The sequence below is a fragment of the Agelaius phoeniceus genome, chromosome 7, assembly GCF_051311805.1.
Source record: "Agelaius phoeniceus isolate bAgePho1 chromosome 7, bAgePho1.hap1, whole genome shotgun sequence".
NCBI lineage: Eukaryota > Metazoa > Chordata > Aves > Passeriformes > Icteridae > Agelaius > Agelaius phoeniceus.
Genome location: NC_135271.1, coordinates 49,661,165 through 49,678,015, shown reverse-complemented (window position 1 = coordinate 49,678,015; position 16,851 = coordinate 49,661,165). Strand labels below are relative to the sequence as shown.

Genomic DNA, 16,851 nt, shown 5'->3' with positions numbered 1-16,851 from the left:
TCGTGCTCCAAGGCACCAGAGAAATGCGAGTTGAGCAGGAGCCTCTCCTTCCTGCCGGCAGCTCAGGGCACCGGCGCTTGCAGGGAATTCTTGTGGAGCACGGAGCTCTCCCGGTGATCTGTGTCCTGCAGGGAGTGCCAGGGATCCACTGGCACATAACCTGTGCCTGGTCCATCCCCAGGCCCCGCTGTTGTGTGCCTGGAGCCGTGTCACATTGTCACACGGGAAATCTCTGCTCCAGCAGCTGCAGCAACAGGGGAGGGCTCTGGGCAGCACCAGCAGCTTGGTACTGGGGGCTTTGCTTTGTTCAGGGCAGAAAGGGGATTTGGAACTTCCTGAAGCTCAGCCTGGTTTGTGAGTGCCATCCTTCCCCCTCATCCTCTCTTTCTTTGGAAATGCAAGGAATGGCTTTGTCAGTGAGACACTTCCCTGTCCAGGGGGAGCTCACTCGGTAACCTCAGCCACCACCTTCCAGTTTTGGGATGAGTTCCTTACTTGGGGCCTTTCTACTCTGCCTGCTCATCTTGGAAGATTTTCCTTCTTCCTGCTGGATGTTTTGCTGTACCTTTGACCAGGCTCTGACTTCACTCATCATCCCCATTCCCTGCCTTTTTGATTGCATTTCAGTGCAGATTTATAGGGCACCAGCAGAACCTTTGACATTTTCTTTTGGAGCGGATATACCTCTGCTACAGTATCCCACAATAATGGCAAAGCTTTTTTAAAGGCTTTAAATCTTGTTGAGATTGACAGATTCCTCTCCTGACAAGTCTTTTTTTTTACCTTCTTTCAGCAAAAAACAATATCCAGGTGATTAAAGTTGTCCTGTTTGCTCCTGCAGATTTGTGTGTACTGGTGCATATGAGAACTGTGATGGAGAAGGAGTTTTTGCACAAAATGAGACCATCAGGGTCTTTCTTAGTTATTGCTTATGCCAGATCAAAAGGGTTGTGAATAACATAGTGACTCCTAAAGGATTTTTTCTTGATGGGAATGCTTGTTGGTTGCAGCAAGAAGGAATATTAAACTATTGTTTCTCCTAAGATATTTCATTAAGAATCCATTTTGTAGATAAAACTGGAGGCAGTTATTAAAAAATTCAAAAATTGTCTTTGAATTTTTAATGTTTAACTCTCTAAATTACTGTCAGTCACCAAATCCCAGAATGGGCTGGGTTTGAGGGCCCTGATGACCAGAAAGTCATAAGAATTTGGGAAAATATGTTCACACTGTGTAAAAAAAAAAAAAAAAGATTTATAGTGGCTGGAGTTGAGATGTAGCACAAAGTTCTGGTTGTTCCCTCCTTGTGGGTTTGTGTTTCCACCTATCATTACTACCTTCCCATTTATCCCAGCAGGGAATACATGGAGAGACTATTTTGCCAGTGGCATCCCCAGATTTTTTGAAAACCTTGGGTATTTCTTTGTTCCTGCTTCTCATTTCCCAAAATAACAGTTCTTGGTTGTTTGTCCTGTGTTCTGTTGGTCCTCACAAACCACCTGGGAATACTGATAACAACAAATCCCTCTCACAACAGTGTTGTGTTTTCAGTGTGTGGAGCAATACCCGAGTAGGAGCAGATGTGGGAACAGCAGAATTATCAGTGGGGGATATTTCCCCCCATTTTGTGCAGTAATGATAAAAACCAACCAGTTTTGGGGGAGCTCAGAGTGCTCTCAGAGCTGCTGGAATTGGCCCCACTGAATTCCCAGCCCCATCCCTGTGAATTCCCAGTGGGCAGCAAAGTCCTAGAAAGTCCTTGGGCTCCCTGGTTGATTACAGCAATGAAGGGCCATAAAGTGTCACTCAAATATTACCTCAGCAGGTGACAGCAAAATGTCCTTTCTCTTGGATTTTGCTCTCAGCACGTCGAGCTTTTGGATTGCAAGGGCTCGGGGGAAGCAGTTGCTATTTGCAGCCTGCTCAGCACTTGGAAAATTAGGGCTTTTTCTTCCTGAGAGATGCCTAGCAGTCCAGAAGAGCTTCTTGTAGGTTCAGCAGTCAAGTGATTTCAGGATTTGCTGCAAGAAAAGTAAGCAGAGATCATGGCAGCTCCTTGGGAAAAAAAATAAAATAAAAAAGTACAAAATGTAAAAAACCAAAAATTAAAATTCTCTGTTTGTAAGCCTCGTTTATCAGTGTTTAAAGCAGCTTCTAAACCTCCTGCTTTGGAAGCTTTTGGAAGGAAGGAGCTAATTAAAAACAAAACATAACACAACATACCCAGCTTAGGCCCAAGCTCCATCAGTTGCTTGGCTTAAATTAAGCAGTGTGAAATTCATTTCAGCAATGCCCTCCCAGCATGTCACAATTCCTTCCCATTCACTACCCAGCGTGAACATTTGAAACAAAGTCATTTTCCTATAATTCTGTTGAAGATGGGAGTCTGGTTCTGTCTGATTCTGTGACGTTCTAAACCACTTCTGTTGAAAAAAAGTAAAATAAATATTCAGGGTTATTTTGGTTGTGTAAAGCCTGATGGTGTGGGAAGTGGTGACACCACTCTAGAAGAAAATCAGGGCACTGTAATCATCAAAATCCTTAAAAAAAGATGTATATTCTTGAAATTAGCTGTTGGAATTAGGAAGAGCATGCAGTGAAAGCAGACAGGTGGCAAGGATCTTCTCAGCCCTGAGGAAAATTCCACTTCATTCCTCACATGTAGAATATCCTGAAGGTTCTTGTGCTGCACACCCCTGCTTGGGGGACTGAAGGGACATGAAGTATTCCATGTGTGCTTGAAAGAGATGGGCTGGTTTTATTTGTTGGGAAGTGGAAAAATCATTTCAGCTAATGAATGGGTGCTGCTGATTAGTCTTCCAGGAGAATAAACTAAAATTTTTCCTTTGTTCAGCCTGGAGAAGAAAAGGCTTTGGGGACACCTCTCTGTGGCCTTCCAGTATCCTAAAGGGGATTGTAAAGGGGGGACTGGGGACAAGGGATGGAGGGACAGGAGCCAGGGAATGGCTCCCACTGCCAGAGGGCAGGCATGGGTGGGACATTGGGAATTGGGAATTCCTGGCTGGGCTGGGATTGCCAGAGCAGCTGGGGCTGCCCCTGGATCCCTGGCAGTGCCCAAGGCCAGGATGGAGCAGCCTGGGGCAGTGGGAGGTGGCCCTGCCATGGCACTGGATGAGCTTTAAGGTCCCTCCCAGCTCAAACCAGGCTGGGATTCTGGGATTCTGTGGTGTCTGAGAGCAGCCCCAGCTTGGCACAGGTCATCCTTTGGGGATTTTGAAGGAATTCCAAATGAGTTAGAGATGGGAGCTCTGAGTTTTTTAAATGATGTGGTTTGTTTTTCTTCTGCACAGGCAGGAAGGGTGAGTTGGGCTCACATCTTCACTGCATGGCCCAGAAGGTCCCAAGACCCTCAGTCACGGGACTTTTAAAGGATCTATTGACCAATAAAGCACTGCCAACAAGGATATTTATGGTTTTGACCCAATCTTTAAATATTTCATCTTATGGACTCGTGTGTGAGCTTTCTTAGCCATCATGTTATGGCACACAAACCCACAGTGCTGCATCCTAAACTCCTTGTTCACCTCTGGAACTGCTTTTATTTTTTCTAGATCTTAAATCTAAAACTCTAAACTTTCTTCTACTTAACGTATCTCTACTTCAAACTATAAATCCACATTCTCACTTCTAGCACCTGAGTTTGGGAGCCTTTTCCAAGGTCTCAGATCAAATCCTGTGCTTAATTCTAAACTTTGTCTTACAAACCCAAAGTTCTGAGAGTTCCCTGCATTTCAGATTCTAGCACATCCTGGTTGTCCCAAAGATGACCTGGGGACAGGAGAGCCCCAGGGAGAGCAAACCAAGCTAAGCCACATGAAACCAAAAGGGAGATAGAGATAAACTGGAACAAAAAGGGAAATAAGAGGAGCAATGGGAGCTGATCCTCGTGCAGATCCCAGGTTAAACATCCCTGGTGCACTAACAGGGAGCTGGCTGGAGGTGTGATTATTTTTTTGAGCAGGAGCTCTCCCTCCCATCACAGGAGGGTGATTGGAGGGTGCTTTAGGAACCCACCACGTTATTCCAGCCCTTCCTGGCTGAAGCCTGCATGTGTGAGGGAATGCTGTGGCAGACCACATATGGCAGCCACAGATGCCTGGTACTTGGGAGGATGATTAAATTTCGTTTGGGGGCAGTATTTGTAATTATTTTTTTCTTCCTGGAGACTTATGGAACGTTCTTGCCTTCCCAGCGTGTTATGTGGGACAGACACAGAGCATCCTCCTCACAGGAGAGCTGATTTAGGATACCAGGTGCACTTTTATTATCAGGTTTCATCAAACCCAACAGCAGCAGCATCCCCAGAGCCTTGGGAAGATCATTCAATGCTTTCAAGAGCTGAAGTAATTAGAAAAAATAAAGCAGTGTCTCTGTGCCGTGTCAGCTTTAGTTTGGAGCCTTTTATCATGGAAAAATAGCACCTTTTTTTCCTCTCCTGGGACTGCTGAATAGATTTCCTGAAAAAGAGGGACCAGCTGCAGAGGGTGAAGCAAAATTCAGCCTGGAGGTGTTCAGGTGTTGATTCAGTCCCAGGTCTCACAACCTGCATTTGGAATAAAGCACAGATCAGAGCGTTCCCAGGCAGATCTTTGCTGCTTTGTGGCTGAACAAAACCACGGGATTGGAAAGGTTTGTGTGTTCAAATTTGGATCACTTTGTTGGGTGAGAACCACCTGAGCCTGTGGCCGTCCCTCTGGCTGTGATCCTCACCTGTCCCTTGGCTCTGAGACTGCAGGAAAGGAGCTTTGGGTGTTATTTTGTGGAGGAAGATCTGGATTTTTCACCTGCAAAAAGGAAAAGTTCAGAGCAGCTCATCTGTTCTCTAACCACTCCCTCAGGCTTTGTGTGTACCTGCAGTGCCTGCTAAGCAGAATCTTGTGCCTTGCATGTTCATTTGAACATTACCAAAAGAGATGGGAGTATTTTGGCAGTAAATAGAGATATATATTACCAGGATTTTTTTAAAACTCTGTTTCTTAAATGTGGCAACACAATCTGTGCCGAACTGAAGGCAGCTGGAGAAAGAGATAGACTGCAAGATTTGAAATCCAGGGTAAAAAAAAAAGAGATCAGGAAATGTTGGAAGAATTGCCCTATTTTCTAACAATTAGTATTCCCAAAGAAAAAAACCATGTTCTAACTACCTAGTAATTTCCAAATTGCTGAGACACCTAATGAGTTGTCTTAACTAAATTTACCAAACATATAGAAGGAAATAATTGCTGAGCATTTGATTCTGAAATCACAACTCGGTGCCAAGCGGTTGTGCAGCTGCCTTGTGTGTGTTGGGGATTCAGCAAGAAAATCATTTCCTTGGGAACTGAACCTTGTCCTGGTTGGGCTCCCAGTGCCACATCCCCGTGGGGATTTGTGGAAAAGTCCCACTGAACCTCTCTGCTCCTGCACCTCCCTGTTTAACACTGCAGGAGCTGGAATGGATTTTGTAGTTTGAGGGGGATGTTAAGAATTCCAGCACGCTGCAGGTGTGATCTGTGCACCCTTTGCAGGTGGGAATAATGCTGTGCTGTCCCTGCTGCAGCCCCCATGGAATGCTCCCCCAGCCTGGGCAGGACTCTGCAGCATTTTGCTGGGCACACACAGATTTTCCTGGCCCCGGTTTCCATTGCAGCACAGCGAGGTTTTCACGCCAAAGGAAGAGATCCCCACTGGTTTGTGTTTGCCTTTTAATTAATTACATCACCTGCCCAGTAATTAAATTTAGCTGCCCACCCTGAGTGCTGGGATGAGGTGAGCACCAACTGTGGTGGCCACTGGTATATGAAATGTGGGGGTTTCTTAAGTCCTCAACTTCTGGTTCTTGTTTTCAGGTGAAAATGAGTCAGTACTTATTTTCTGTGATCCCCATCTCCATGACATACTTCTGGTAGTAACCTGTGAGTTAAACCTGCTCCTATGCACCTGGACCAGGGAGATCTTTGTGTTGGGGCTGGGAGTGAGCTGCTTCCCCAGAGAATAACTCTCCTGTGGGTTTTGTGGGGTGTTTTGAGTGGTTTCTGGAACACCCGTGGCATATGGCAGCATATGGCCCTGCAGCCATGCCTGTGCCTGTCTGCTCTCCTTGTGCTGTGTCAGGAGCTCTGGCAACTCATCAGGGAGGGACGTGGCCTCCATCCTCCCAGGAGCTTGCACAGGCCTGAGCACACTTGGGCTTTTGCTGAGCTCAGGCTCCAGTTTGTGATGGATTTGTCTTGGGGGAAAGGGACGATGGGCTGATGGAAGCTTCCTGCCAGGGAAAGGGCTGGGAGAGCTGGGGGTGTTCAGCCTGGGGGAGAGAAGGCTCTAGAGAGACCTCAGAGCCCCTGGCAGGGCCTGAAGGGGCTCCAGGAGAGCTGGAGAGGGACTGGGGACAAGGCATGGAGGGACAGGAGCCAGGGAATGGCTGCCAGTGCCAGAGGGCAGGGATGGATGGGACATTGGGAAGGAACTGTTCTCTGGGAAGTGCTGAGGCTCTGGTTTCCCAGAGCAGCTGTGGCTGCTCCTGGATCCCTGGAAGTGCCCAAGGCCAGGTTGGACACTGGGGCTTGGAGCACCTGGGCTTGTGGAAGGTGTCCCTGGCCTGGAAGGAGATGAGCTGTAAGGTCCTTTCCAACCCAAACCAGTCTGTGATTCCATGTCTGCTCAAGTGTTTAGTTGAGCTCCTGACCAATTTCAAAGCTTTAGAGTGACCTCTGGTTCAGCTGCTTGGGTAATCTCTGAGTTCAGCATCAGGACAGGACCTTTGGGATCTGTGGGAATTTGGCTTCCTGGCTCTTGCAGGATGAGCCTGCCCTGAGTATCCAAAAACCTGTGGGGCAGCTGGGAGGTGCCAGGTGGGGTTGGTGCTGGGGAGGAGGTGAGAGGATGGGACAGAGGGTGAAGCATTCTGTGCTGTCCCCAGCTGGGATATCATCCCAACTCCACATTCCCAGTCCCTGGGTGCCTGGGGGAGCTCTGAGCCCTGCACTGCCATCCCCCCTGTCCCAGCAGAGCTGGCACAGCTCCCTGTGTGCCCAGTGCAGTGCCAGGGGAGGGCAGGAGCTCCCTGTGAGCAGGGATGTTTCCCCAAAAGCTCTCTGGGTTGGGATGGACCCACAGCACCCTGAATCTTTTCAGGAGAGGCTGCCTGTCATCTGGCTGATTGGAGCTGCTAATGGATTGCTGCTTTAATTGCACTAGCAGTGGGACAGAGCATTCCTTAGGGATGGAGGGAGAGCTGTGGAGCTATGGCACTTGGGGGAAAGTTCTTTGCAAGCTCAGTAAGTGTTTATTTTTCAGCTGTAACAGCTAAAGGTTGATGATTCCTTCAGTGAGCACAAAGGCTGGATGTGGCTGGATGTTGTAGTGCCCAGGAAGAGGATTCAGTCTCCTCCTCCTCCCTGAAATGCTGGGATATCCCCATTCACCAGGAATGTTGTGTCACCCTTTCCACCTTGGCACATCCTCCCAGCAGCCTCACGTGCAAGACCAGTCCGTGGGCAGGAGAATAAAAATGAGCAGACCCACTGTTTGTTCTGCTTTACCCTTCTCTTTACCCTGGCATTTTTGGGATTGCTTCAAACCTCCACGTTTTTAGCTAAGCTGAAATTGCATTAGTCGATGAGAGAGGGAGAAAATAAATAATAAATTGCACAAAAAAATGAATTCACAGGGACCCAAAGCATAAAGGCTGTGAAGTAAGCAACAAGTCTTTCATTGCCTTGAATAATGTAATTATCTAGAAAAGCCTGTTTCTTTCAAATTGCCAAATCTGGTGTCACCTGAACTCACTGAGGCCCCACTTGCCAAAGTTCCTCTGTCTCCCAGAGGGTTGTGGGATTGGGGTTAGGTAAGGGTGGGATTGATGATTTGTCCTCAAATGTTACGTGTGAAACTGTGGGCACAGGTGATATCCCCAGGCTGCTGCTCTAAGCAGTGGGAAAATAAAGAAGTTAAAGGAACTTTTTAGAGAATCCCAGAATCACCAAGGTTGGAAAAGCCCTCCAAGACCCAGTCCCAGCTGTGCCCAAACCCTCCCCTTGTCCCCAGCCCAGAGCACTGAGAGCCACATCCAGTCCTTGCCTGGACACCTCAGGGATGGCAACTCCACCCTTCCCTGGACAGCCTCTGTCAGTGTCTGACCACCCTTTTGTGCAGGGGTTCTAGGGTGAGGGAAGAGAGGAGAATGTTGACTTTAGGTTTTAGAAGGTTTGATTTATTACTTTATGATATATATATTATATTAAATTTATACTAAAAGGATAGAAGAATATAAATTATATTAAATTTATACTAAAAGAACAGAAGAAAGGAAAAAGAAATAGACTTCCTTTATCAGAAGTCTAGCTAAGAATAGAAAAAGAATGATGACAAAGGTTTGTGACTGACTGAGAGAGCCCAGACAGCTGGGCTGTGATTGGCCATTAATTAGAAACAACCACATGGATCAATCCAAAGATGATCTTGTTGCATTTTACTGCAGCAGACAATCACTGTTCATATTTTGGTTTTGAGGTTTTTTAACTTCTCAGGAGAAAAAATCTTAAGGAAAGGATTTTTCAGAAAATATGTCTGTGGCACCCTTTCCATTAACAAATTCTCTCTTTAGGAACATCTTGGTATACAAAAAAAGATGGGAAGTGGCTTTCCTCTTTCTGTATCTCTCATTCCCTCTTGCAGTTTCAGCAAGTAGGAGCTGTAAGAGCAGAACTGCCTGCACTTGGTGCTGAGCAGACAGCAGTGTTTGTGTTGGATTGTTGGGCAATATTCTGTCAATATTCCACAATATTTCTGGCAATAATCCTGATCTCCAATCAAACATTTCAAACAGAACCCAAAATTCAGTACGAGTTTGGCTCCTTTTCTGCCCCTCTTGCTGCTATTTGCAGAAGGGTGCCTGGTTTTCAGCGTGCTGCTGCAGCTCAGCACCCTGTGAGTCACAGTCCTGGGGCTGCAGCTTCCAGAGAAGGCACTGGCTGCTGGGAGAGCCTTGGGAGAGCGGGGATCGTGGGGCTGGGATTGTACCAGCGCCTGGCACTTGGCACACGGGCACCGCTCGCTCAGCCTGGCACGGAGAGCAGCAGCTCTGCCTCAGCCCCTGCTCTCCTGACAGCAGCAAAGACATCACTGCTCAACACACACCAGCACAAAGCAGTGTGGGCACCGTGCTCCAGCACAGGGCTCTGCTCTGGTTAAATCCCCTCCCTGAGCTGGGCTGGAGCACAGCAGAGCTCAGTGAGTAAATGCCAGCAGTGCCCCAGGGGTGCCCAGCTGGGCAAGAGGCCCCTGGGCTGTGCCAGCCCCGCTGTGACACAGCCCCAGGGCAGTGCCCGTCCCTGTGCTGGCACTGCTGGGCACCTCCAGGGACAGCTCTGGGACAAGAGGCACCCTGAGGGGCTGGAGCGGGGCCAGGGAAGGGAACAGAGCTGGGAAGGGGCTGGAGAATCCCTGAGGGAGCTGGGAAGGGGCTGGAGAATCCCTGAGGGAGCTGGGCAGGGGCTGCAGAATCCCTGAGGGAGCTGGGAAGGGGCTCGGCCTGGAGAAAAGGAGGATCCAAAGGGAAAAGCTCTGCAGTGGAACCTTCCCCAAACTTCCCACACTTTTTTTCCTCTCACATTTTCTCCCACTTTTTGATTTTCCCCTCACGGCAAGGGAGACCCTGAGGGGCTGGAGCAGGGCCAGGGAAGGGAACGGAGCTGGGAAGGGGCTGGAGAATCCCTGAGGGAGCTGGGCAGGGGCTGGAGAATCCCTGAGGGAGCTGGGCAGGGGCTGCAGAATCCCTGAGGGAGCTGGGCAGGGGCTGCAGAATCCCTGAGGGAGCTGGGCAGGGGCTCAGGCTGGAGCCAAGGAGGATCCCCAGGGATCTTTTCCCTCTCTGGAATTCCCTGCCAGGAGGGCACAGCCGGGGGGGTCGGGCTCTGCTCCCAGGGCACAGGGACAGGAGCAGAGGGAACGGCCTCAGGCTGGCCCAGGGCAGCTCAGGGTGGGCACAGCAGGAATTTCCCCATGCAAAGGGGCTCAGGCTCTGAGAGGTGTCTGGGTGAGGCCTGGCCCAGCTCTGTGGCTGCCCAGTTCCCTGCTCTGTGCTCCATCCCCGAGGAAGCAGAAGGAAGAGCAGAAGGAAGCTGGGAAGAGCTGAGCTGCTGCCAGCTCCTGATGCCACTGCTCAGCCTGGCCATGCTGCACTTGTTCCAGCTCAGGACCCTGAACTCTGCATCTTCCCAGCCTTTCCCAGCCCCTCCCAGCTCTCCCTGGGTGCAGGATGTCCTGGAAGGAATTTTCTGCTGTGTTTAAAATCACAGCTGGGGGTGAAGCTCCTGTTGGCAAATCCCACTGGATTTGGCCTGGAGGAATCTGCCTTTCCCCAAATGAGTATGGAACAAGGATAGAGCACGGGCTCATCAGTGGTTCTGAGCCAGCAGAATCCTGATGGATGTGGATCCACAGGGATGGACGTGGATCCACAGGGATGGACGTGGATCCACAGGGATGGATGTATAAACAGGGATGGATGTGGATCCACAGGGATGGATGTGGATTCACAGGGATGGATGTGGATCTACAGGGATGGACATGGATCCACAGGGATGGATGTGATCCACAGGGATGGATGTGATACACAGGGATGGATGTGGATCCACAGGGATGGATGTGATACACAGGGATGGATGTGATTCCCAGGGATGGATGTGATCCACAGGGATGCACATGGATCCACAGCAGTGCCCAGGGATCCCCAGGGATGGCCATGGATCCATAGGGATGGATGTGGATCCACAGGGATGGATGTGATTCCCAGGGATGCACATGGATCCACAGGGATGCACATGGATCCACAGCAGTGCCCAGGGGTCCACAGGGATGGCCATGGATCCATAAGGATGGATGTTATTCCCAGGGATGGATGTGATTCCCAGGGATGCACATGGATCCACAGCAGTGCCCAGGGATCCACAGGGATGGCCATGGATCCATAGGGATGGATGTGGATCCACAGCAGTGGCCATGTGTTCACAGCAGTATTTAAGATTATGTGACTTTACATGGACAGTAAGAATATTGAATTGTACAGTGCCTGTGCTGCAGGATATAAAACAATGTAGGAAAGAAAAGAATCAGGATATAATGCTGTAGAGTGGCTCTGTTGGAACACAGAGCCACAGATTGATCAGCAGTAAATCTTCTCTGTTTTACAAGGTTAAAGCTCTGTTTTTCCACTGGCCCCACACACATAAAGATCAGGTGTGAGGGATGCTGGAGTCAGGCTGGCCTCTACAAAGAGAGGAGCCACTCCACACTTCAGGGCTTGCCAGGTATCCTGAAAAATGTCCAAAAAAAGGCAAAAATCCAACTGTGGCAGCACCTTCTTCCCCCCTTGCGGGCTGATGCTCTCTGCTGCTGCCTGAACATGCTGCTTTCATGTCATATCAGTACAGAGCTGTTGAGCAGCTTTAATAATGTCATCTTTACCACTTTTTCCCCCTGGAAGCCCAGAAGAAACCTCTGTGTGAATGGGAACAAAGCTCTTACACAACAGAGCATATTCATGGGGAGGGATGATTCAAACCAGGCTTTATAATTCCTTAATTATATTTGATGTGACCTAACCCTTGACAATCCTGAGTCTGAGGCTGTCAAACAGGATATGAATATTATAAAGACTTTTGGACAGTGCCCAGAGCTGAGCTGGATTTTACTGTGTCAGTAAGAAAGTGAAGGAGAGAGGTTTTCTCAGCATTTTTGTCTTTGTAAAAAATCACTCCAAAAACACAAAGAAACCAATTGCATTTAAAGTGTTTTTTAAATGAGACTGGGAGGGGGTCTCTGCTCCTCACCTGTGCTTTGCCAGTGAGCTGGCTTTCCTTTCAGGGCTCAGCAGATTCGTACACGAGCAGACCCTCAGACTCTGATGTCTCTCTGGAAGAGGACAGGGAAGCAATCCGCCAGGAAAGGGAGCAGCAAGCAGCCATCCAGCTGGAGAGGGCCAAGGTGTGTTCTGCCCACTGAGTCACAGAGGTGCCTCCTGCCTGCTGGTAACATTCACACTTCCTCCTGAAATGCTGAGTCAAAGGGTCTGCAGAGAAGGTGTTTGGGGAATTTAGTGTAAATTCTCCTCTAAATGGGGATATTCTCCCAGGAGCTGAGCTCTGCTGGCCTGGGTGAAATTATTAGGGCTGATTTTTTAATAGATGAGAAGTTCCCAGTGTTTTTGATGTGGTTTTTTTCTGTTTGCAGTCCAAACCAGTAGCATTTGCTGTCAAGACCAACGTGAGTTACTGTGGGGCTCTGGATGAAGATGTTCCTGTCCCCAGCACTGCCATCTCCTTCGATGCCAAGGACTTCCTCCACATTAAAGAGGTAAAGCCCAGGAAAGGGGGATGGGAAAGGGACTCTTTCTACAGGCCAAGGGCTTTGATTTGAGCAGCTGAGCCATATCCAGGAGGGCACAGTGAGGATGAGCTGGTTCTTCATCCCTCCTGGAGTTCCTGCACCCTGGGGTGCTTGTCCTGCCCTTTTGCAACATTTGGTGTTACCAACAGGTTGGAATTTCATCACTCAGGAAGGAAATAATACCCTTTATTATTTGAGTGAGCTTGGAGGAGGAAAGTTAATGAATGCACTAAGGGGAATAGCAGGAACTCCATGCCAGGGCTCAGGGAATAGGAAATACATCCCACCTTTAAAGGTTCAGATTCTTTTCATCAGAACCAGTTTGTGATGGATCAGAGATGGTGCAGGAGAGAGGGATTCCGTGGAGCACTAAGGATTCCATGGAGCAGCACCAGGTCATGTGAGGTCTTCAAAAACGCACCAGATAGGCTCCCTTCCAGAGAGGAAGTAACACTTAGGATAATGCAGTAAGCAAAGAAAATCCTGAAGAGGACAGATGCAAAAATAAGGGAAAAAATGGAATAAATGAGCCCTGAGTATGGCTTTGGTAAAGAAAATTGCATTTTATTGCATGCTGAGCATATTTTATGCAATTTTTTATCTGAAGTGAGCCCTCCACATTTGCATAACCCCCTGTTGTGCTGTGGATTGGTACAGAGGCTTGCAGCTTGCAAAAGCACTTTTTCATCTCTGCATTTTGGGTTTATTTTGGGGTGTTCAGTGCTCATCTGTGTCTTTCTTTGAACATGTGTTCATCATCACTCCAGAGCACTGATCTCCCTTAGACAGAGCACATTCAGGAGGAAAACACCTGCTGCTGCCCCTCCTCTGGTGCTGGAACAGGGAATTGCTTCACACCCCCTCTCCCTGATGAGAGGGAAAGGCAGTAAATTCCCTTTTTCCAGTTTTTAATCCTGGTTTTCCTGGATGTGGCCACCTTCATTGTCAGGACACTGATTGAGTTGCACACTCCAAGCTCCTGTCATGCTGCCCTGTACATCTTTGCAGACAAGTGTCCCAAATCCATGTCTTGGCATTCCATGAGTTGTCTCCCAAGGTCTAAAAACCCAGGATCACAGTTCCACTGAGCTGGAAACCATCTGGGTACTGGTGTTGGACAGCTCAGGATCCACAGAATTGCTGCCTGGAGCTGGAGCTCAGCAGGATTTGGGGAATGGCTCCCCATGCTGCAGAAAGGCTTGGCAGGATTTGTTTTTTTCAGTGATTCCAGGTTTTGGAATGTTGCTGAGCTGGGTACAAAGTCAGGTCACCCTCTGGCAGGATGGAGCAGAGGCAGTGAGTGAGGAGCTGCTATTTTGAGGCTGTGTCCTGTATGTCTCATCTGTCTCCTCCAAACTATACATTGTGTGCCTGCTTAAAGGATGGAATGGCAACAATTCCTGACAGAGCAGAAGGAATCATGGGCATGGCAACCAGGGGAGGGAGCCTGCTCCTCCCACACACAGACTGACAGAGGGGAGGGGATGACCCAATGCAGATAAATCCTGTGTTCCTCACTGCAGCCTTGGCATGTGTGTGTTCAGGTGCCCTCAGCATAACCCAGGGACCTGAAATGGGCAGGGACATTTCCACTGTCCCAGGTGCTCCAAGCCCTGTCCAGCCTGGCCTTGGGCACTGCCAGGGATCCAGGGGCAGCCCCAGCTGCTCTGGCAATCCCAGCCCAGCCAGGAATTCCCAATTCCCAATGTCCCATCCATCCCTGCCCTCTGGCACTGGGAGCCATTCCCTGTGTGCTGTCCCTCCATCCCTTGTCCCAGTCCCTCTCCAGAGGGGCTGATGCTGATCCCATGTCTGGAGGCATCACTCAGAGGTCCATGAAGAAAGATTGCCATGGTCAGGGTGTGCCTTTGGAGCCAAAATGGAGCAGGCAGTGCCCTTGGAACTCAGGTGTTGTAGAGTCAGACTGGTTTGGGTTGGAAGGGACCTTAAAGCCCATCCAGTGCCACCCCCTGCCCTGGGCAGGGACACCTCCCACTGTCCCAGGCTGCTCCAAGCCCTGGCCTGGGACACTGCCAGGGGTGGGGGCTCCACAGCCTCTCAGTTCACTGATTTCCAGCAGCAGGATGCTGAATCCTGAAGGATTTGTCTGCTTCACAGACTGGAAGTGGTTCTGTAACTTAACATACTTCAAATAAAGCTTTGCTTACAGCCACTGCGTGAATCAAGGTCAGAACAACAGGAGGAATAAATACTTGGCTGGAATGATCAAATCATGGAACCTCTTGCCTAAATACATCAAAGAGGATAAAGAGGTTTTTCAGCATATGAGGGTTGCATTCCCTTAGTTTTTATTACATGTTCATATTTCTGATTGGGTTCATGTTCAGCTATCTGGGTTGATAAAAACCCATTTATTTTTCAGGGCCGGGTCTCTGTGTTTCAGAGCCATCACCAGGCACTGCTGCACCTTTGACAGCAGGGCCTGGGCGTTTCTGTGTTCCTGCAGGAGCTGAAGTGCTTGCAAATGTGGAGCCCGGAGCAGGGATGATCTCGAAGATGAGATCTCTGTGATGGCTTTTTCCTCGAGGCAGCAAACAAAACCCATTCACTCGTGCTGCTCTTAATGACTCCAGAGTCAGTTGTGAAAAGCAATGTTTCTTTTGAACACCGAGCTGCCTAATGAAGCAGAACAGAGGAGAGGCTTTTCAGATACTTTTCTTCAAAAGCTCTGCTGGCAGCAGCTACAACAAATCCTTTTCCACTCCAATATCTACCAGGATCCTGCTTTTCATTTTGCCATCATTAGGGACAGACCAGACTTTCAATAAAGCAGGAGAATATATGTTACTAAAGGTCAATGATAAAATGCTGTGCTTTAGGTATATATTGAAGTTTTCTCCTAAAGGTGAATTTTTCTCTTCATCTGTCATAACCTGTTAATAACATTCCTACAAATACCTGGAGAGGAGGAAGGGAAAGCGGTGATCTTTTGTCTAGACCATTAAATATGACAAGCAATATTTGATGGGAAGCTGGAGGTGTTATTTTTATGTTTGCTGCTGGGAGGTTGTTTGGTGGCCTCAGCTCAAAGAAATGAGTTCTGCTCATTAAATCAACCTCGAAATTAAACCAGCAAGGGCCAGGATGAGGGGAAACGGCCTCGGTGCTGTGCTCTCACACATGAGCCTGGTTCATTATCCAGAGTGGAGCTAAGGGGGGTGGGTAGCTGTTGGGAAGGATGGAACTTGGACAGGAAAGTCTCACAGATATGTGTGCTTGGCAGAAAGATCTCTGAATGTAGGACCTGAGGATGAAATAGAGATGGAAGCAAGTTTTGATATAGAAAAATAATAGATGTGTAAATTGAGAATTGCTGAGCCAGTCTTGCTGGACAGCTAAGAAGGGAAAGGTTATGACAAGTTGGAAAGAGACTTTATGACTTAGAGCAAAGGATAAGCTGACCACAAACAAAAGGATGTTTTTGTCAAGCAGAAGGATACCACAGGCAAACAAGACATGTCCATGTAGCAAGTAGAAAAAAGGTTTAAGAATTTTCCACTGCAAGAAAACTGAAAAACAACTTTAAGCTTAAACTGTACCATACTAACTCATGTGATTGGATAGTATTGACCATAATATGTTAATGATAGCAGTCATGATAGGCTGTAGGTAAAAGTAAAGGTATAGATTGGTTCTTATGTATTAAGATGCTTATATATTATATACATCTTATATATTATATACATCTTATATATTAAGATGTAAAGAATATATATATGCTTATATATTATATACATCTTATATATTAAGATGTAAAGAAAAGTGTATAATGCAATGTAACCAGAATTCAAGGGTTTTCAGCTTGGCTGCAGCTGGGGCTGACAGGCCCTGTCACCCATGACCCTGGCCTGCTGTAAGAGCTGTAACCTCCAAGAGGAGGCACCAAAGGGAGGGAATGTGGGAGCTGGAGTGGGCAGGAGCCTCGCTGTGTTGCAGAAATACAACAACGACTGGTGGATAGGGAGGCTGGTGAAGGAGGGCTGCGAGATCGGCTTCATCCCGAGCCCGCTGCGCCTGGAGAACATCCGCATCCAGCAGGAGCAGAAGAGAGGCCGCTTCCACGGGGGGTGAGCACAGCCTGCCCTTTGCAAAGCACCTCCAGTCCTCCTCAGCCCAGGCAGGATTTCCAAAGGTCACCTGCTGCTGCTGCTTTATTGCAGGGCATTTGCGCTGTTGGGTTTGGGATTCCCGCTGGAAGGGCGGATTTACGGAGAGCGGGAGATGGTGGTGATGAGATACAGAAATGGGTTTGACTGCAGGAAAGAGCAGTGAGGGATAATGACAGGAGTTCCTGAGAGCTTTGTGTGCCCGTGGCCTTAAGTCAACTTGGGCTCAAAGTCTCCCAGATTTTTTCCCTGCTTTTCTTAGGTTATGGGTTTTTTCTTACATTTTTCCTTTTTTCTCCAATTTAGCCTGTGCTGGTGTTCACAGGGGTCCCACGAT

At 48.4% G+C, this 16,851-nt stretch overlaps 1 protein-coding gene across 5 annotated transcripts in view; it reads left to right on the top strand.

The window, feature by feature from the left end:
* CACNB4 (calcium voltage-gated channel auxiliary subunit beta 4) overlaps positions 1–16,851 on the top strand; it is an 85,010-nt gene that overhangs the window by 47,115 nt on the left and 21,044 nt on the right. For all 5 annotated transcript variants that reach the window (XR_013183118.1, XM_077181788.1, XM_077181789.1 and 2 more), the window contains 3 exons: positions 11,866–11,985; positions 12,232–12,354; positions 16,345–16,475. Coding sequence is in view for 4 of the 5 variants with exons in the window: in XM_077181788.1 (XP_077037903.1) it covers positions 11,866–11,985; positions 12,232–12,354; positions 16,345–16,475 (374 nt within the window). In the remaining variant the exon portion in view is untranslated. The remainder of the gene's footprint in view (positions 1–11,865; positions 11,986–12,231; positions 12,355–16,344; positions 16,476–16,851) is intronic.